This window comes from Terrapene carolina, unplaced genomic scaffold (genome assembly GCF_002925995.2).
Source record: "Terrapene carolina triunguis isolate 2854851 unplaced genomic scaffold, T_m_triunguis-2.0 Scaffold789, whole genome shotgun sequence".
NCBI classification, from domain to species: Eukaryota; Metazoa; Chordata; order Testudines; family Emydidae; genus Terrapene; species Terrapene triunguis.
This window is the reverse complement of record NW_020665140.1, coordinates 8474658-8496958: the sequence shown is the minus strand read 5'-3', so window position 1 is coordinate 8496958 and position 22301 is coordinate 8474658. Positions and strand designations below refer to the sequence as shown.

Below are 22301 nucleotides of genomic sequence, written 5' to 3'. Positions count from 1 at the left end.
GTGGTTGAAAAAATTAAAGCCAGACATGAGCTGGACATGACACTATTGCTTCTGTGTGCTATTGCTAGTACCCAAAATGTTCCTTGGAAGTCTTGAGAAAGTACTTTTCTCCCATGGTAACACACAAAAACTGAGATTACGTGGGGCACTCGCTAGATTTAAACATTTTAGGTTGTAGGCGGGGCACCTCAGTAGCAGGTTCTCAGCTCTGGAATTTGCTTCCCTTGATGGTTTCAGACAGTTTGTTGAAATTAAACACAAGGTGTTAACTTTTAGGATGTGGCTTAAGGCTCATTCTTTTCCCTTCAGGCCTTGTCCATGAAACAGTTAAATTTAGTTAAAATTGGTACAACTTTCTTGCATAGACAAGGCCTAAGGCAAGTGGAATTGGGGCCTCTCGGAATCTTAGAGGATTGAAGTGTTAAATCTGGAGCTCTAGTGGAGTATGAAACCCAAATGGTAAGAAAAATCAGAAAAAGGAACATTTATTTAGCAAGAACTATGAACACTCTAGCAAGAGACCAAGAGTAAGTACTGTGGTGAGTTTTACCTTTTACAGGTGCAAGGGAAGGCCTCAGGTTGTCTAAATGATGAAAAAAGATCTTGTCACTTGTGAAACCTGGGGGGACAGACATTCCAACTGCCTCTCCATTGATTCGGCTTCTAACTCGCTTTGGTGGGTGTGGTTTTTTAAATAGCTGCAATATGTGGGTTAGGAAATAAAACACGAGTTAGTGACAAGATTATAGATTCTCATCAGTGAAGACTTTAAGTTTACCAACAGTATCAGATTTACTGTAAAAAAATTCTATAAATTAGCAAATGTACATAAAGTTCCTCTTATGTTATATAAATGTTTTTGTTAAATATTCAAGAAAAATACAGACCCAAACTAGAATGCAATGAGCGATTTTCCTTTTTAGAAAACAATTAAAATAGCCACGTTGCTGTTTAAAGTGATTTTACATTCTTATTTCAGACAAAAAGAGAACTTCCTTTTGGCTTTGTAACAAACTGCTGATGCAGCAGTATCATAATATTGCTATCAGTATGATAAATATACAAGTAACAGATATTGAAGAATGCATCTAGTTTTCAGAAGTCTCTGCTGAAAAATCCAGGGCAAAAATAAGTTATTCTCCATCCTTTCACTTACTGCTATTGTTGGATTTTTACATTTAAAGTATGCAGAATGAATGAGCAAAATTCTCTGTTGTTGAGGTTATTAAAATCAGCTCCCTCTATAGTGCGGTCTGTGTTCTGGAACGTATGTTCTTTGTATGTAAGACAGCTATATCTTACTATAAAGATTGAGCTTTTGAACCCTGTCGGCCAAGGTATATCCAGTTTAAAAGTGCATGTTTCAATGGGTAGGAACAACGTATCATTGGATTAAGGACCACCTCTAAACTGCTAGCTAATAGCAGAGGGCAATTTTGTGAAGGGAAGCTAGATAAATGAATTTAGATCTATGAATATTACTACATTTATTATAATCTGAACTACAAACTGGTACTTTTTCAAAGTTAAACTACATAAATATATCCCACAAAGACCAGGCCACGTTGTTGGAATAACACAGACAATCAAAGGGTAGAAAAAAGTCTGAGTGGGCAGGGAGGAGTTGATTACAGATGACACAGAAGAATCAGATTCTGCCTCATGATTGTTCTCAGCCAATCGTGTGATGATGAGTCAGTAATTTTCCAAAGTTTACCACCTTCCGTGTCAACACTGATCTCTTGAGCAACATTAAGCAATTGGACTGTGGTTGGAAATGGCCCATCAGAGGTGAAGACATAAATGCTCCATGTTCACCAAAATATAAAGTCAATATAAATACTCCATTTCTCTGATAGTGGGTACTATATATATGCTACGTATGTATGTACTTTCACATAATAAACATTTTATTTAGAAATGTCTTGTAACCTCCCTTATGGCCATAATTTCTTTTAAAATTATACTGAAAAGGAGAGAGCAAACTATTTTCATATTGGCTTTGTTTCATTTCAGTCACTACACAGCCACCACCTGTTCAGTAATTCTTTCCAGGATAATTTACCAAGAAAGTTGGGGGGCTTTTGAGGCTGCCAGCCCCTGCAGCACATCGGTGTGTACTTTCTTGTAAATTTAATAAATTGTTAATTATAGACATCTTAACATCAGGGCCTCAAATCCAATAAAATTTTAAGACTCTTCTTAAAAATCTCTCTCCTACCAGACTTAAACTAAATCTATTAAATCTTACTTCTTTGGTCCCACATATAGCACTAGCATGATGATGGTAAACATAAGAGGAAAAAGCCCCACTATCAGTACAGCAAAAATACATATAAAACCAACAATGAGAGCTAGGTGAGGGAGAGATGTTGGAGGAAGATTCAAGAACAAAGACTGGGTTAGCAGTTCATTAGCCATTTTTTCAAGAAGAAAAAAATAGGGCAATTAGGACCTATCTGGAGTGGGGCAATTATATGAGGAATAGGCACGGGGTCTAGTGAAGGGTTGGGCAAACTATGGCACGAGGGCCGCATCCGGCCCTTCAGACATTTTAATCCGGCCCTCGAGCTCCTGGGGGGGAGTGGGGTCAGGGGCTTGCCCTGCTCGGCACATGCCATGACTCCGCGCGGCTCCCGGAAGCCGTGACATGTTCCCCCTCTAGCTCCTATGCGTAGGGGGAGCCAAGGGGCTCCGCACGCTGCCCCTGCTCCAAGCGCCACCCCCGCAGCTCCCATTGGCCAAGAACCATGAGCATTCATGGCCCGCCATACAATTTCCATACCCAGATATGGCCCTCAGGCCAAAAAATTTGCCCACCCCTGGTCTAGTGGGGACCATCCAAAGTTCCAGACTAGCATCCACATTTTAGGATGCTTATCCAAACTCTAAATATTGAGGAATTTCCCCTCACTGGTTTTCTATATATTTTTGCTATACTGACAGTTGGGTTTGCTGCACTTCTGATTTTGAAATATAACAGACTGATGCAACCTACACTATTCCTCTGCCACCTTTGGGAAGGGTATTAAAAGTACTTGTATATTCCCCAGTCCAAGCATGGGAAATACCTGCGGATATCAATAATAACTCACCTAATGGTAACAAAGCAAAAGGAAACTTTTCAGGGGGTACTTATTGTACCTATTGGTAAACCCAAACTCCTTTATCCAAGGGAAATACAATAAACTTTGCTTTTAAGTATTTAATAATTTACAATGACCTTTCAAAGAGAATTTCACCACCCTTCAAAGCTTCAATCCTTTTTGTTTTTAAAGGTTGCCTCTAAATTCTGCCAGTTCAATTCTAGCTAGTGACTTATGCCAGCCCTGCCAGAACCAATGTTCTTAAAGCAATTATTTAATAATTTATTTTCAACAGCTACAGTACAAAGAAGAAGAACATAAGAACGGCCATCCTGGGTCAGACTAAAGGTCCATCTAGCCCAGTATCCTGTCTTCGACAGTGGCCAATACCAGGTGCCCCAGAGGGAATGAACAGAACAGGTAATCATCAAGTGATCCATCCCGTTGCCCATTCCCAGCTTCTGGGACTGAGAAGATGCCAAAGAAAACTAAGCAACCACGTTAAAAAGAAAAAGGGACGTGATGTATCCCTACCTAATTTTGCTACAAGACAACTTGTACAATTAAACTTCCTGTGCACTACGTTGCAACTGTATTCTATCACATAGCAAAAAGCCAGGGAAGAATTTATACTGCACTACCCTTTTGCAGTAACACACTGGCTCTCTGATGATTTGTTGTTTTTTTAAGCTCCTCCATAAGCTCTTGCCTCTACTTTTGGAGCATGAGGAAAAAGGGAGAAATCTCAAGTCTTACTGACAAAACCCAAAGTTTATGTTAGATGCATGTAACGGCTTGAGAATGGATTCACCTGTAAATGAGTCTGTATTTCTGCAAATGTATTTACAACCACAAAACTTGAACTTAAGTTCCAGACAAAGAACAGAAATGCATATTAGAAACTTAAATACCATATATGTTTTTATTGGAATTGCCTTTTTATATGAAAGCGTTTGGAAATGCTTGGAGTTGAATATTTTCTGGCATATAGTTACAATAGGTTAAAGAACATCCTTACCTGTTTGGGTATCTGGCCAAAGTTATTAATGAATCCTATGGTAGCTGTCTCTTTTAATGGGTCATTTATGTTGTAGATATCCACTTGCCCCTCATAAAAGAGATGATGGAAGACATTTACAGCTTCTACTGCAGCAGGGCCTTGCTGTTTATAACCAAAGATTAAGTCAATCCATTCATGCAGATGTGCGCTCACAAAATCACATTCCAAAGCCTGTAATTCAAAATGTATGCATTAAACTGAGCAGATAGTCACTGACTGAGTCTATTATCTGACTGTGATGGATGAAATTACACAAAGTTTTTGATATGTTTAAAGAAAAAGCAGTATAATAGCACCTTATTAGCTGCCTCAGCCAATACGGATACCAAGAGCAAATGGAGGACCATTGGTTCTTTAGTCCATCAGCATAACAGGGTACCTCCCCAAGATGCACATCGAATAGAAAAGTGATGACAAAGGATGCATTGAGCTCCCTAGACTGGTATTTAAGTCCAAATAAACTTTCTGTGCTTTTTACATTATTAAAATGTTTATTACCTCCCGATGAACTCTAATAAATTCACGAGGATCTCCCTTTGCCCATGGGGGAAGTATCACATCTCCAAGCTTAGTACCATTCTGTTTGCAACCTACAAAATAAATTGAAGTTTTAAAAGCAAAAAAGACAGTGATGCATCTCAATACGAGAAGAAACAAAAATCATATTACAGTTACAATGGCACATGCTTTATATAGTTAGTGCTTCAAGAAATTTCTCAGCATTTTTTTTACTGTTGTTTCTATAGCCCCTTAGAAGCCCGAAAGTTGTCACCTTACTAGAAACATGTTTCTCCATCATGTATATATTTTTTTATATAGGGTTGTTTTGTGAGAGTGCTTGAACTATTTGTAATTTTTTAAAATAAAGGCACTTAAAGTTATTTCAGGGAACAGGGTAGAGAGACAGAATTATATGTTCCTTGCGCATATATATATATAAAAATAGATCATTTCAGTTTCCCATCCTTAACAATGCGCCTTTAAAAGTAAGTTTAATAGGTTTTTAGCTATGAGGATTTATTTGATGGTTATCTAACCTTCTGAGAATTTTGAATAATGGTCCAGTTACCTTAATAGTTTTCACTACAGAGAAGCCAAAGTCTTTAGCCCTTCCTAATAAAGAGGTTTTTAGAACTTTAATTTCATCTTGCTATAGCTATATTTTCTATTTAAACGGTTCTGTGCCACATGGTAGATACTTTGTAAGGAATTATGTCTTTGTAGAATAATGGAAACAGCCCACGCAACAGCCTCTTGCAGCCATACCACAATCAGGATCCTTTCTGCATATTTGGCTTGTACTGAATGATGACTGGTTTTTTTTTTTGAAAAACAACTTCAGAAAGCTCTACTCCATCCTTTCAAACACACACACGCACAAGTTTTAAAAATACAAAATGAGAAATATCAGAATATGAAGATAAATTCCTCAGATGGAGTGACATTTTGGATGTTCATTTTAGTAGACTTTCTTTCAGGTCACTTTTTTGAAAGTTTTACACTTTTTGAAAGTTTAAACCTGTCTGATTTTAAGTAAGGGAGGACTAGCAGGTGTCAAATTACTAATTACTGAATTCAGTGCATTTTCAGTGATTTATATGCCAACAGGCTGTATAATGGAGGAAAATAATCCTGAGACGAAATGGTATAAGAGCAAACAGTAAAAAGGCATCCCACTGGTAGAATCACACCATGATTCATTTTCTCCATATAAGGAAGACTTTTTAAACTACCAGAATATATTCATATACTGTGTCCTCTGTTGTAAACCTTGAAGGACTGTTTCTTCAACCTTTATTCACATTGAGAAGTGCTACAAAATCCCACTCTTGAGTTCATGGGATTATGCTTGTAAATACCACTCAATATAAATAAGGCTTGCAGAACTGGACCCTGAATCTTTTACTCACTGAAGTTTCAATTTTGTTGAAAAAACAAATAGAAAAGGGATAGAAATGGGAGTTTCAGAATATAAGCTAGCCTGCGATAAAGGTTAAGAGGAAACTTTCCCTAAAATCATATGTCTAAACAGGTACAGTAATTGCTATGTTCTTGTGTCTGAAAGTGTCAGAGATCCTTGGTTCAAGCTTCTAAACTCTTAGGAAATATTCTGCACCAATGATTTTGATTTTTAAAAGATGCGGATGGTTAGTAATCCCTGTTATTGAATTTGCAGCATAGAACTTGGAAAAACTAAAGAGTTACTCTCATAACAAAAAATATGATGCTATGGCAACACTAATATTTATCTCACATCAGTTATTTTATCTTTCAGTGGTGTGATCTGCCAACAGTTCAGTGAAATTTCACTGCAGTTAAATAAATAAGTAACAGTGGAAATGATCTATCAAACTTTCAGCTACTTTTCCTTAAAGAACTTCACTCCTAGAAGTCTAAATATCAAAATGGACAAACACATTATACAAACCCGAGGTTATGTCTGTCCTTTAAACACATTTGGCCTGAATACTGAAACACTACTTTAAGACTGGTAGATTATATGGCAGAAAAACAGTCATCAGAAATTCTCCTACCAAAGCAGGATTTGCTGAACGTATGAGTTCTAATAAAAATGCTTCCCTTGGAAATATAAATTTATTGTTCAATTTAATTTCTAAAATGCAGTTTTATATGAGTTGTTAAAATGAGCATTTGGTGTTTGAGAAAATATCTTAATTCATCTAAAAGAAAAAGTCAAGAGTTACAAACGAACTGTCCAGATTTCCCTATATAATTGCTCATAAACACACAGCATTGGGAAATACATATTCCCATAATCAAAAGATAATTAAGGCTCAGTTCCAGTAAGCCATCTGCCATTTTCTTACCCTGTTACATAAATCTTTGTTACATACATTTTACTGAACTTGTTTTATGTCTGGACCAGTTTTCACATTCATAACACGATGCGATCAGCAGCTTTTGCCTACCTAGATCAAAGTTATTGGAGTTGAGCAGAAACTCCGGGAGGTAAAAGAATTCTGGGATGAGTTCCTTTACATCTGCCATGTTGTGCTTTGATGCTGAATACCAGGCTTCACGCACACTGTGAAACATTCTGTCAGCCAGGTCAAAGTGGCCACCCTGTAGAATGAAATGAGAAGCATCTTTATACCAGAACATTTCTCAGCACAGCAGACTCAGCCAAGGTCTATAAAACTGTAAAGTAAAACCATTTGGTAACGTTTTATCTCAGTCAAATAAATACAATAATAAAAAAGGAAAAAACCTCTCCTGCAACAAAAGGGTCTAAAACTATGTTTTCTTCTACTGGTTGCTATAATCTTTCTTTGCAATAATGCTAAATATGAAGCATAAAAATATACATCTACAGGATTTTTTGTTTAAAAAAAAAAAAAAATCTAGCCCTATTCCAAATATTAGTCTTTTTGGTTGAAATGCTGGCCCAAAGAAAATAAATGTTCTTGCCTGATGGTTTCCAGCTAAGAAAATATTTAAAATGTAGCACTGTGAACCCAATTAATTTTCAAGCTGTCAGAAAATTCCAGGCTGTGCTAATGTTTGGTTAATTTGACTCTCAATACTAGACTGACAAACTAGTTTAACAAATTAGTCTTTAAACACTTGAGAACCAAATGAGGGAAACTGATGCATGAGTTCTTTTAAAAATAGATGAACAAAGTTGGATTACTTTATTATTTTATTACTTTATTAAATAAAATCTGTTTTCTCTCTGTTGAATTTTCGTGCTGCGTACATTTTTCAAAATGTTCAGACTTCCATCTGAAGGATCATATACATCTGCCCATAAAATCTCTTTGCTATTCTAAAGAGAATAACGATCACAGCACTTCCTTTCTTTTACCATGCTCAGTGAGAATCGAGTTACAAGATGATTCACATTTTTACCCATTTTCAAATTTAAACAAGTCAGAAAGAGAGAAAAATGAAATCTCACACAATTTACCTGTAACCGTAAGAATATCTGTGTAAAGGGCTCCATTCGGACAAGATACGAGGCCACTATCATGGCAGATGAATAGTGAGTACCATAATGATAAGCTGGAGTTTCCCCTGATAAAGAAAAATTAAAAGTTACAAATGAAGAGGAAATAAAGAGGAAATGTTCATGATAAAATCTGCAGTAAATTAAGAAATTAATAGGTTTAAGAAGTGCTAGACTGTGAGAACAGTATGACCCTGAACACATTAAAAATTGGTATTTGCAGCTTTCATATTTGCGGAACTAAGACTATTTAAACTTTATGATTTGACATTGAAACCACTTACTTAAACTTTGGCAGTAATCCACTAGTCATAATTCAACAGTCTTTTGCCCAGCAACACTGCACATTTAGCAGTTTTGTACTTTGAATAATTGAAACATTCCAAGACAGCTACAATTACTTCTTCTAAAGGAGAATTTTTACTTTTAGCCTGTTCTGTGATGTGGAATTAAAGGCTTAGTGCTCTAATATTTCTCAGAATTGCTGACTACAGATTTTGTAAAGATTTTATTTTATTCATTTGCTGGCAACAACAAGCCATCTGTACAAATGTCTTCACACAATTCTGCTGGATGTTCATAAATGGAACTCTGCCACCTGCTGGTATTGGACAGTACAGTAACTTTAGAACAACAGTCCTCAAATTACTGGTAGTGACCTATTAAAGTTGCAGTTAAACCAAGGGCTTGGGAAAGCCAACAGCTGTGAAAGAGCACAAGGTTTGGATGGAGGCATCTCTGAGAGGAGGATTTATTAATGGGGATTCTCTATATCCTAGTAAAGAGGAGAGGATAGAAGTTGATAAAGTACAGGTAGGAGCTGAAGAGAAACAGTCAAATCAAAGTCCCACTCAATTATATTACAGGAAAGCAGACAGCTAAATATTGACAAATTTTATAAGTGCTTGTATATAAATGCTAGATGTCTAAGTACGAAGATGGGTGAACCCGAGTCCTTGGTATTAAATGAGAATGTCAATATAATAGGAATCACAGAAACTTGGCAGAACAATGATAATCAATGGAGAAGGTAATACCAGGGTACAAAATATATTGGAATGACTATATGAACACAGTCAAATATAGTAAAAGTCTTAAATGAATCAAGCTGTACCATAGAATTTCGATTGTTAGAAATTCCAGGCTTCAATAAGACTATAGCGGTAGGAATATGCTACTGACCACCCAACCAGGATGGTGATAGTGAAATGCTCCAGGAGATTACAGAGGTTACAAAAATAGAAAATTCAATAATAATGGGGGATTTCAACTATCCCCCCATTGACTGGACACGTCATCTCAGGAAGAAATAAAATAAAATAAAATTTGTAGACACCATTAATGACAGCTTGTTGTAGCAGCTAGTCATGGAACCCACAAGGAGAGAGGCAATTTTTGATTTAGTCCTAAAGTGGTTCATTGGATCTGGCCCAAGAGATGAATATAGCGGAGCCACTCGGCAATAGAGGCCATAATGTAATTAAATTTAACATCCTGGTGGGTGGGAGAGGGGGATACCAAAGAAATCCACCACAGTTGCACTGAACTTCAAAAAGGGGAACTACACAAAAATGAGGAAGCAAGTGAAATGGAAATTTATAGGAACTGTCACAAGAGTGAAATGCCTGCAAGCTACATGGAAACTTTTTAAAAACACCATAATAGAAGCTCAAATTAAATTTATACCCCAAATAAAAAAAAAATGCCACTATGGCTAAACAACAGAGTAAAAGAGGCAGTTAGAGGCAAAAAGGCATCCTTTAAAAATGGAAAGTCAAATCCTACTGAGGAAAACAGAAAGGAACATAAACTCTGGCAAGTCTAGTGTAAAAGTATAATTAGGCAGGCCAAAAAAGAATTTGAAGAGCAACTAGCAAAAGATAAAAAAAAAAAATTTGCTGTTAATTTTTGTACCTACATCAGAAGCAAGAAGTCTGCCAAATCATCAATGGGGCCACCACTGGACGAATAAGGTGCTAAAGGAGCACTCAAGAAAGACAAGGCCATTGTGGAGAAGCTAAATGAATTCTTTGCACTGGTATTCACTGCAGAGGATGTGAGGAAGATTCCCACACCTAAACCGTTCTTTTCAGGTGACAAATCTGAGGAACTAGGGTAGGAATAAAGAATCACAATGGAAAGAGGATCTGTTCTGGGACCAGTGCTGTTCAACATATTCATAAATGATCTGGAAACAGGGATAAACAGTGAGGTGGCATAGTTTGCAGACAATGCAAAATCACTCAAGACAGTTAAGTCCAAAGCTGACTGTGAAGAGTTTTACAAAGGGATCTCACGAAACTAGGTGACTGGACAATAAAATGGCAGATGAAATTCAATGCTAATAAATGCAAAATAATGCATATTGGAAAACGTAATTCCAACTCTATGTACAAAATGATGGGGGTCTAAATTAGTTACCACCACTGAAGAAAGATGTTGGCCTCATCACAGATAGTTCTCTGAAAACACCTGGTCAATGTGCAGCACCGTTCAAAAAAGTTAACCAAATGTTAGGAACTATTAGGAAAAGGACAGGATAATAAAACAGTAAATATCATAATGTCACTATATAAACCCATGGCACGCCTAAACCTTGAATATTCCATGCAGTTCTGGTTGCCCCACTTCAAAAATATATATTTTAGAATTGGAAAAAGTACAGAAAAGGGCAACAAAAATGGTTAGGAGTATGGAACAGCTTCCATTTGAGGAGAGATTAAGAAGTCTGGGACCGTTCAGCTGGGAAAAGAGACGACTAAGGGAGGATATGATAGAGGTCTATAAAAAGCATGACTGGTGTGGAGAAAGCGAATAAGGAAATATTATTTATCCTTTCACATAGGTAGTCCGTTTAAAACACATAAAGGGAAGTACTTCTTCACGCAATGCACAGTCAGCCTGTGGAACTCATTGCCAGGGGCTGTTGTGAAGGCCAAAAGACGCAAAAAAGTATTAGATAAGTTCACAGAGGATAGATCTATCAATTGCTATTAGCCAATATGGTCAGAGATGCAACCCCATGCTCTGAGTGTCTCTAAGCCTCTGATTGCCAGAAGCTAGGACTGGATGACAGATCGATCACTGAAAAAATTGCCCTGTTTTGTGAATTCCTTCTGAAGCACCTGGCTCCGTCCACTGCTGGAAGACAATATACGGGGCTAGATGGACCATTGGTCTGACCCAATATGACTGTTCTTATGTTCTTGAATCATCAAATTCTTATCATCTGAAAAAAGGGCATAATAGGAAGGGAGTGCAGTATAACAATAATAGTTTGGACACATGCACAGATCGTATTTTTAATATTTAAGGGAATTATTCTAAAATTGAGAAAAAATATCAAATCTAACTCAGTTCTAGTATTTTGCGTACTTTAAAGGAGTAATATAAGGAGACTGATTGCATTTATTGTCTTCTTCAGATGAATGATTACCTAGTAAATACATGCACTGAGAACAGAATGAATAAGCTGTATAAGATCTATCTATGCAAAAAGATTCCTATTTCTTTGCCTTGTTTATTTTATTTCAGCAGTTCTCAAGCTGTGGTCTGTGAAGAGCTGCCTGGTCATATGATAGTAGTTTTTATTTATTTCTAGCCGCTAGACTACATTAAAAACTGTTCAAAATATATTGCTTTCCTAATATTACTTTTTCATGTAAACAACTAGTTCCACAGGGATGCTATGCGATCACAATCAGGAGGGTACGTGGTCCATGAGATACTCTCTCTATTAACATGCAGTCTGTAGTATGGAAGAGTTTGAAAACTCCTGCTGAATTTATTTATTTATTTATTTGTTTTTTGGGCAGCAATTAGGATTTCTTAATGTAGTATTCTGCATCTGCTTGATGGACTGAATTATGTCTCCCATTTTTGCACTGGCACAGGCAGAAATGCCATACAAACCAAGTAGGGCATTCATCTCTGTGCTGGTGCCGCGCTTGGTGTAGGCACCAAAGGGGGAGGGTGTGTACATTCCCAAGAGCAGGTAAGAACAGCTCTGAGGGCTGCCTTCACTTGGGTCATTGTAACTACCAGGGAAGATGGGCATAGAAATAACCAAGGCTTTAGCAGCCTCCCACACCAGTGACACCTGTGTGGGAAGAGTAGATCTCTAAGCCGGGGTATTCCCCAGTGGGGGCCTTGGAGTTGCTTTGTGGCCACGTTTAAAAAGGACACTGGCATAAAGTGGCCACACCACAACCCTTTGTGCCCTCCCACAGGATCTGGTATGCACATACGCAAAAGATGTTTAGGATATTCTTGGAGGAAGACGACAGGCACACTGACTAATTTAAAATGTGCCCATCTCTGCTCTTCAAGATCTGCATTTTGTACAATCACTTACCATTAGGATCTTCCCAATCTTTGTATCGCTTTTTGTACTGTGCTAATCTTTCCTCTGTCTGTGCTCCCATCGGTTTGGCCAGGTTTCTGAATGTCTTGGGATTAGTAAGATCCAGTTCCTTTTAAAATAAACAAATACAGATTCTTAAAAGCACTCTGCACTGGCTGATCAAGGCGAGCAGCCGTATGAGCTATATAGTATTTATCTCTTCCTTGTAGAGCCGCATATCGTAAGCAGCAGCAATGATTTATCTCATCTACTTAGTTATGCTTTTCTAAAGAATTGTTTAGCCTAATTCAAGAAGATATCTTTACTACATTCTAGTGGTGGGGGTGCTTTATGTCTCCCCCACATCCCTGCAAAAGCTACCCTCAGCAGCAGGTCTTCATCACAGCACCTTATGCCCACCCTTAGGTACAAACTGACTGCCCAAACTAACATTAATATCATTTTCCGCTTTTCCAAAACTAGGTTTGTCACTTTCATAAGGTTGGGGCTAAATTTCTTGAGAGACTGCAATGTCTCCCAAACAGGAATGCTTCCGCTATGTCAGGGGTTCTCAACTTTTTTCTTTCTGAGCCCCTCCCCCGCAAATGATATAAAAACTCCAGGGCCCAGCGGGGGAGGAGGGACTCTGGGTTGGGCGGGGGCAGGCCCCTCAGACATAGGTGTAATTTGACTTCTATTTTGGGGGGGGGGGGCAGAAGGCAGGGGCCAGCTCTGCACAGCAGGGTCTGGGGAGGGAGCTCCTCCTCTACCCCGACTCACCTCAGCAGGCCACCCAGCCTATCTGGGCTGTCGGGAGGGGGAGGGCAGCGGAACCAAAAATTATTACAAGGGGCGGGGGCGCTCAGTTCAAAAAGTCTGAAAACAACTCAGGGTGCAGGCAAGCGGTAGCTAGGGGCTGCGTGAGGGTAGGGGGGTAGCTCATGGTGCAGGGGGGGTAGCTAGGGGCTGTGCGTGGGAAGGGGGCAGCTCAGGGTGCAGGGAGGGGGTAGCTAGGGGCTGTGTGCAGGTAGGGGGGTAGTACAGGGTGCAGACAGGGGGTAACTAGGGGCTGCGTGTGGGCAGGGGGGTAGCTCATGGTGCAGGGAGGGGGTAGCCAGGGGCTGTGCCCGGACATGGGGGTAGCTAGGGGCTGTGTGCAGGCAGGGGGGTAGCTCAGGGTGCAGGGAGATGGGTAACTAGGTGCTGTGCACAGACGGGGGTAGCTCGTGGTACAGGGAGGAGGTAGCTAGGGGCTGTATGCTTCAGCCCTGTGGGGGGAGCTGGTGATTGGGGCTTCAGCTGCACGGGGGGTGCTGGAGCTCAGGGTCTGGGTTTGAGCTGCAGGGCTTCGCAGACCCCTGGTTGAGAACCGCTGCGCTATGTCACAAAAGCCACTGGGAAACAGTCTAGAGAACTACAGCAGAGATTTACAAGGAACAAATTTATGACACAAAGCATCACTGCGCATGTGTGTCCATGTCAATCACCAGGCCACCATGCAAAAAAACTTCGGCCTTGGTCCTGCAACAAGCTCTTTGTAGACAGTCCTCCTTGTCTGTGCAGAGTCGCATTAACTTCAATGGGACTCTGCACAGTTCAGGGTCACAGGTCTGCGTGGAGCTCATTGTAGGAATCTGTGTAGTAAGAAAGTAACTGAAATTAAAGATTTGGAAAACTGAATACGTCCCAGCTCCATTGAGGTGAACCAACTATAGTGTTGGTGCACCTTAAAAATAAACATGTAAAAATATTAATATGACATAGATAAGTTTTCATATTTACCGCCGAATCATAGTCTGCAAGGATCCAGGGGAAGACAGGGTACTGCATGAGATCATTATAGGATCTGCCAGCCAGAGTGTTCAAGTGCATCAGGTACTGGAAATTACTGATTTCTCCTCTCTTAAAAAGGATAAATATTAGCATTTTAGTTCATTTTAGAATAACCAAACACTTAAATTGACAGATCTTCACTGTGGTCTGCTCTCTAACAAGGTACAAACTACAGCATAAAAGATTTGTGGAAATACTCTCTGAGATTTACTGCATTGTTTTGTCTCACACGTCTAATGGTGCAAACAATCTTGTTTCTTTCAAAATACTGCAAAGCAATTTGCTGTGGAGAGGAGTGTTCCAGGGTACTATATTTTTCAACCTGCTGAACATGAGCACATTTTATTCAAATATTTCATTGCATATGACTATAAATTTTGGCTTTTCCTACAATATAAGCACAGTAGAACTCTCATACTTACCTCCCATCTTTGTGTCACAGATTTCTCTCCCACTAGAGTGCTAAGCAAGCCAGACCTAATAGGAATAAGGATGTGTCAGTATTTTTCTATTTAGCACAATATTGTGGCTGCATCTTTATAACATGGTACAAAACTTAAAGCATTAGAATTTGAATATCTACATTTTACTCTCTAGTAGAGTACCAATGATTACCACTACTATACCTTAGCAATGTTGTACAATGCCTATCAAACTGACACCCACATAAATCAGTGCACAAATGTTAGCTGACTTCTGAACAAAGGTAATTAAAACATTTAACTATGCATTTCAGTGCAAGGACAAATTAACCTTATAAGACCCACATTATGAACAGTTATTTAATACGTTGGATCAAGTTCTTTTCATGCTGAAATCTATTTCACAGTAACCAAATTAATTTATTAATAATGTTAATTCACATAATATACATAACTTTTGTTGGAAAACAGTGGTGCCAACAGGATTTGTAAGTTAAAGGCAATTGCAGTTAAAGGCAATTTGTAAAATCAAAAGTTTTATGTGAATTTCCCTTTTCTTTTTCTCACTAATAACTTCCTGATGATCAGCATTTTTAGACCTAGCATCTCCAATCACTCTTGTTGGTCTGGCTCAAGGCAGTGCAGTTCAGCACGGAAGATACATAGTTCTCCAGAAGATCCAGAACTTTAAACAACATAAGTCTCTATTTAAAAAGACAAGGTGGGTGAGGGAATACCTTTTATTGGACCAACTTCTGTTGGTGAGAGAGGCATGCTTTTGAGCTTCCACAGAGCTCTTCTTCAGGTCTGGGAAAGGCACTCAGAGAGTCACAGCTAAATACAAGCTGGAACAGATTGTTTAGCACAAGGCGTTAACATGTAAGAGACCATTCAAAGTGAAGTGGCCAGTTAACACCTCTGTAGTCATAGGACAAAAGAAGGGGGTTAGTGGGTTACAGATGGTTGTAATAAGCCATAAATCCCGTGTCTTTAAGACCACGATTTTCAGTGTCTAGCAAAATTATGAATTTAAGTTCCCAGGCTTGTCTTTTGAAGGTTTGCGCAGGTTTCCTCTGAGGACAAGAGCTGATAGGTCAGATATAAAGCGATCACTCTGTGAAAAGTGCTCATCCTCAGGTGATAGGGTGTTTTTGTCTTATCATTTTTCTGTAAGAGTTCATTCGAGAGTGTAGCGATTGTCTGGTTTCACCGACAGTTGTTATTGGGGCACTTAGTGCACTGGATGAGGGGTGTGTCTGTGTGAGTGTGTGTGTGAGTGTGTGAGTGTGTGTGTGTGTGTGTGTGTGTGTGTGTGAGAGAGAGAGAGAGAGAGAGAGATCATTGTAGCGGTGGAGATATGTCTGCAGACTTTGCATCTGTTGTTACAGCAGGGTCTGGTGCTGCTTTGAGTTGGTGGGTCCTGGTCTGTAGGGAGCTTGCTTCTGATGAGGAGCTTGGTGAGATATTACTTCACCCACCTTGCCTATCTAATACCCTGGGACCAACACGACTACAGCAAACACTGAAAACAACAGTCTCTTCACTTGACATTCTGAGCAATAGATTTTTAGGAAAAGAACCACATACCCTTGTTCTACACTGGTGTTAGGTCTCTGTCCAGACACAGACTCTGAACTGTCAGTTAAAGATGGAACCACAGCCAAAAACCTACATTAGTTAAAAGAATAAAATTAATTACATTTATGTTCCATGTGTACCTTTTATTTAAGAGAATCCAACCACCAAAACTCAGTTCAAGTGGCAACTTGATTCCAAGCAGCCATGTAAATTCTTTAAAAAAAAATTAACTACTCGCTCTCGCTCTCCCAATCTCCTATTTGCAAACAAAGTTAGACATTTAAATCTCATATTTAACACATGTAGCAAGTTTAGCATTTCTGGATATCAATAGAAGACACTAACTTCCTCCCCCTGGTCTCAATTATGTCAAGAGGAATTGTCTCTCTCTGCTTCTGATTGGGGTGAACATGATCCAAAACACAGAATTTCCCTTCTTCAAGAGAGGATCTGGAGCTCAGGAAAGATGACCAGGTGGGGAGTTTTTTCGCTTTTTTCTTGTTTTCAGGCATTCTGAGAAGGATTCTCACCCTTGGTGATGCACCAGTCTATTTCTTATTTGGGGCTCATGTGTGAGTGTGTTCCCCTATGCTCTTTAGCCTCTAATATGTAACTTGGGGGGAGGGATAGCTCAGAGGTTTGAGCATTGGCCTGCTAAACCCAGGGTTGTGAGTTCAATCCTTGAGGGGGCCATTTAGGGATCTGGGACAAAAATCTGTCTGGGGATTGGTCCTGCTTTGAGCAGGGGGTTGGACTAGATGACCTCCTGAGGTCCCTTCCAACCCTGATATTCTATGAAGAGATGATACAAGGGATCATCCTCCTCCTACACCAACAAGCAAGGTACCAAGTTAGTCATCCACTTAAATATGGACAGGACTCTGAAGCTTTAACCTTTGGATTGGACTGGGATGGGAGAGGTGAGGGATTTTTTGAATTTAATCTCGAAGAATTCTTGATTGGTGAGGAGATTCTGGCTCTCTGACCTCCAGGTGGTGAAACAAGCTAACTCGGCCCTTGTGGATGTGTCTCCAGAGGCATCCGGCTGTTGTGGGAGGGATGCCACCCAGACTCTGTGCTCCTTTCTCTGGCAGGCCACAGGTTTGTCGGCTGGGAGCAATTGTGCCAGAACTCTCCTTTTGTGGCTCCTAAGATGGCTTCCACACAGACTTGCCCTTCCACATGCCCCATGTGGCAGCCCCACAACAATCAGAAGACAGAGAAGGAGTTCTGTAGGGGGTCCTGGTCAGCAGATAGCTAGCGGAACATTTTGAAGGATTCTGCTTGCTGCTGCTCCAAAATATGCTCTAAAAAAGGGACTGCTGAACTGTTGCTCTGTTTGTGCATCAACAGGTGAAGAATATGACACAAGGGTGATGCAGTATGGACAAGCCACAGGGCCCAATGCATAAATCTGAACTGCCTCCTGTATTTGCATTAAAGAGGCACAGTTCAAATGCATTGATTAGGTGAGAGGTCATAACCCAGGAAAAACTAGTAGTCCACTAGTGTGGGAGAGCCATGCTGCCCAACTGCTCTGGCAACTGCAACACAACGTCAAACTAATAAAAATGTTATACCTTAGTTGAATATCTGTTAGTACTGCAAAAAGCTGTGGGTGTGTCTGTGTGGAGAAAGGTAATTCCATTTCGTGGAGAATTCAGATATTTCAAAATTTGGTTTCATTCTGATTCTGAACAACCCCCCCCCCCACACAAATTTCAAAAATTCCCCGTGAAAGGGAATGGAGCCCTGACACTGAGGCAGTCCGCCTGACAGGCTGCCCCAGAGCCATGGACCCCAGAAGCGGTGAGGTTCCTGACTCTGTGCCAATCCATATGGCACACTGGTCCGGTGCTGCAGACCCTGGAAGCCCCAGCTAAAGAGCTATGTACTCTGGAAGCCTTGGGGTCTCTGGTCAGCTGGGCTGCTGCACAGTGGTAGACTCTGGAAGCTTGGGCTGCTGAGAAGCCCTGGACCCTGGAGGCCTGCAGTCCTTGACTCAAACTCTGAAGCAATGCATCTGGCGGGCTGCTGAGGAGCCTGGAAGCCCTGGGGTCCCCAAGTCTGACTCAGCGGAGGTGGCAGATAGGTAGGCAGGGTTCCACTGGACCTTCATCAAAATCAAACCGTTCTGGTGGAAAGTTTCAATTTTGATGAAATGGAAAATTCTGATGAAAAAGTGTTTTGTCAAGTTTTTCTAACCATCTCTATTGTCTGCACTAGAACAGAGGTTGAGGTAAGATCAGAGTGTTTTAGCTAACCACAAACCTTATCTCCAGCATAGATGTGGGCTAACACTTTTAACTTTGACTCATCTGGTTGAGGTCTACAGGTTTACTCTCTGTCTGAGAAGGACCTTACGTCAACCTCTTTTCTAGTGTAGACAAACCAACACTCTTTTCTTTTTCAGACAGCAAGATGTTATAGGCATGAAACGGTGGGCTCTCATTTTCTCATCCAACCTTGAGCTGCATTCCCTCAGAAACAAATATAAGATGTCTAGATGTCCAGTGGCTTTCCTTTGTTCTTCAGATCTCACTTTTTGTCTGAAATCCACAAGCAAACTTATTTTATCTGTACACACAGCCCTCTTCTCCATGTGCCTGGAACTGTAAAATCTCCTTTTCCCATCCCAAAATTATTTATTTTATACAACATATCCGGGTCACCAGAGAATAATCCAAACAAAGACAGTATGTTCAGCCAACACTCAGGGACAAGGAATGTCAGTCATTACAAGTATATCTATACTATGTGCATTACATATAAACAATGCAGAAAACTCATCAAATGTTCCTAAGTATTTCTATTGTGCCCTTCCCTGTGCTATGTGGGCGTCATATACAATACAGTATCTACAGACCATGGATTAACTAACTGGTACAGTTTCTCTGTGGTGCCTATAGTATGGTGTTTTCAGAGCCGGATATATCCTGCAATGAAATTGATTAAATCTGTAATGTGGTGTGCTCTCCCTTTTTCTGGGGCTTATGCCCATTCTAATATAGCTATCAAAAATAATTTCAAATATGTTTGAAACTTTTTTTTAAAAAACAGTAACACTACTAATCATGCTCAGTTTAAATCACTAATTTAACTCATTTTGGAATACCTTTGATAGACTTTATTTCTAACTCCTTTCTGGAAAGCTAGAAGATAGTTCCGTCCATCTCCTGAGAAAACTTCAACAGCAATTGGCTGGAAAGAAAGGACAGAGGAAAAATATGGATATCAAAGGATGTTACAAACAATAGGACTAATGAATTAGTGTGTCACCTCTTAGAATCAGCTGTTGTAGCTCACAAGTGAAATAAGTTTGGTGATCTCAGTTTAGCCATAGTGAAAAGTTGACAATGATGACACCAACTAACTTAAAAACTGTCCGAATTAGTGCTGTCAGTCTATGTCCAGAATATTAAAATACACTCTGTCCTCAAGTAAAAAGTATATATGCCAACATTTTCAAACTTGGATGCTAATTTTAGGCAACTCAATCCATATTTTGGGACTCCAAATGGCCTCACTTTCAAGCTGCTGATCACCCTCAGGAATTATTATTATTATTATTTTTAAAGTGACACTTTCAATAAACAACAATGCTGGCTAAATTCTCTCCATCCCCATCCAATCGAAACAAAACAAGAGTCACCTGTAATAGGTATCTCCTTTTATGTACTTCCTTGATATCTTCATATGCAAATATACTGCATGTTCTTTTGAGCTGACTTGGACCTTGCCTTGCTCCTCTAGGTATAATTGGCTCATGCATACTGTAGGTAACCAGAGGAAGGAAAGTTAAAAATGACCACCAATGTATATCAAAAACTATTTTTCAACTGTATGGAGTTTGTTAAGCCAGGCAGACCGCAACTATAAATCTTATTATTTTTAAAGTCACCACAGAGGAAAAACTACTATTGTAACTCAGTGAACAAAAGTTTAAAATGATTCTCCAAAGCTTAACTTAATTATCTTTATGCTGAACTACAATTTTCTATGATATTTTATTAGTATAAGTAATAAAACCAAGAATAACAGAGCCAAAATCATGACATCTATGCTCTGAAAAAGAAATTAGAGTTCACGGCTAAACAACACATGATTTATACGTAATTCTGTGCATATCAATCTACAATTGTGGAAGCAGGTGCAGGTGCATGACCATTCTAAGTTTGATATTATAGAGTTTTGTTCTTCAATCTTTCACACAATATTTCTTGTCTATTTACTAAACAAGCTAAACTGACTCTCTTAATTCACTCACTTTGGAGGCAGTGTCTCAATATCCCGTATTTCCCTGGTGGCTGTCATCGTAAACCCATCGATCACATAGAAGTGTTCTTTACCAAAGAGAAGGAGTCCCTCACTGGTGTCTAGACCTTGAACTCGAGCACAGCGGTACATGTGCTGAATCTGTAATGAAACCCATAGGATTAGCAAAAGCAGCTTAATTTAGCTCAAGTTCAGTCTGTTGACTTGTTGGAAGTTATGGCTTGTTCTCCCAGACAATATTTTCTTATTTTAAGTACAGCAATTCTGTGCTACTTGTTTTATTAGTTAAAATATATGACAAAGACGCATCAGACAAATGAACTAAAAATGGGCTATAATAAAACTGTGTACAATTCAGAACAAATTATATATACCCATCAATATACATGCAATCATATACTCTTTTCTTTCTATTGTATTCTGTATCCATAAAAGAATAAAAGCAGGGATTCAATAAAAGGAGGAGAATTTACTAGGACATAAGAGTCTGTTACGAATATTACCTAAAACAGTTGTGTTCTATTTGTTTAAAAGATAACCAACAAAATGTAGATTAAAATGGGAGACTATTTTTCTCCATTATCCCACAGAATAAACACCAAACCAAATTGTGGTCATCTGTCAGAAGAACCAGCAGGAATGAAACGATACAGACACTGACAAAGGGTTAATGGAAACACAACAAGGCACTACAACAGACCTTAAAACATGTTTTAATCTGAGATTCAGGCAGTGTATATGAAAACTGAAGACTTTTCCAAGCTTAGTTCGATATACAAATTAATTTTAATTCTACCTTGTCTACAAGCCAAGTAGTACTGGACAATGATCTTCAGTTAAGAGGTATTCTAACTACAATAATAGCAATAGTAGGTTACATATGATTGCTGAAGAACTTCAATTATTTTCTGTTTGTTTCCCATATACCTTAAGATGAACAACATAGACTGGATAGCAGGTGTACTGAAATAGTGTAGATTGGTTTTCTGCAATACTTCAGGATAATTATCTTAATAGAGTTTTTTTCTCTCTCTTTTAAGAAAGTTGTTCAGTCACATAGTGAGCCAGTCCACTTCAACGGTGAGCGCAGCATTCTCATAACTACCCAATGAGGACTGGACACAATGCTCATGTGCTAATGGAACCTCCTGCTCCAATTAGTTACAATTTTTTTTAACTTAATTATATTGAACCACCATTACAGTGAGAAATAAGCAACCTGGAAAGTTCCAGCTTGTAAAGTTCAGCCATTTTTGCACTAAATTATTATGTGTATATGCAACTGTCTTTACCGAGCAGAAAGTTTTTTTTTTTAAATTTAATCTAACTCAGAATTGGATAAATAGATTTTGCTTTAATTTTCTTTACAAATGAACCTTTGACATAGGAGGAGGAGTTTTTAAAATATATTTAGAACAAAATATCCTGACAATGGTATTGGTCCTAGATGGCAATGGAGAATTATCAATAATAATGCAGAAAAAGTGGAAGTGTTCAATAAATATTTCTGTTCTATATTTGGCAAAAAACATGGTATAGTCTCATCCTATGGGGATGACAACCCTCTTTTCCATTCCATTAGTATCTCTGGGGGATGTTAAACAGAAGCTACTAAAATTAGACATTTTAAAATCAGAAGGTCCAGATAACTTGCATCCAAGATTTTTAAAAGAGTTGGCTGAGGAGCTCGCTGGACTGTTCATGTTCATTTTCAGTAAGTCTTGGAGCATGGAACAAG

At 39.1% G+C, this 22301-nt stretch overlaps 1 protein-coding gene across 1 annotated transcript in view; it reads right to left on the bottom strand.

The window, feature by feature from the left end:
- The window catches only part of WDFY3 (WD repeat and FYVE domain containing 3), a 254837-nt gene that overhangs the window by 16974 nt on the left and 215562 nt on the right, over positions 1-22301 (bottom strand). Inside the window, exons 45-56 of the mRNA XM_029913674.1 lie at positions 20556-20704; positions 19941-20061; positions 19404-19489; positions 16298-16378; positions 14711-14765; positions 14238-14357; positions 12468-12585; positions 8075-8181; positions 7077-7230; positions 4645-4736; positions 4105-4317; positions 551-698 (exon numbers count right to left, since the gene is read on the bottom strand). Of these exons, the coding sequence (XP_029769534.1) occupies positions 551-698; positions 4105-4317; positions 4645-4736; positions 7077-7230; positions 8075-8181; positions 12468-12585; positions 14238-14357; positions 14711-14765; positions 16298-16378; positions 19404-19489; positions 19941-20061; positions 20556-20704 (1444 nt within the window). The remainder of the gene's footprint in view (positions 1-550; positions 699-4104; positions 4318-4644; positions 4737-7076; positions 7231-8074; positions 8182-12467; positions 12586-14237; positions 14358-14710; positions 14766-16297; positions 16379-19403; positions 19490-19940; positions 20062-20555; positions 20705-22301) is intronic.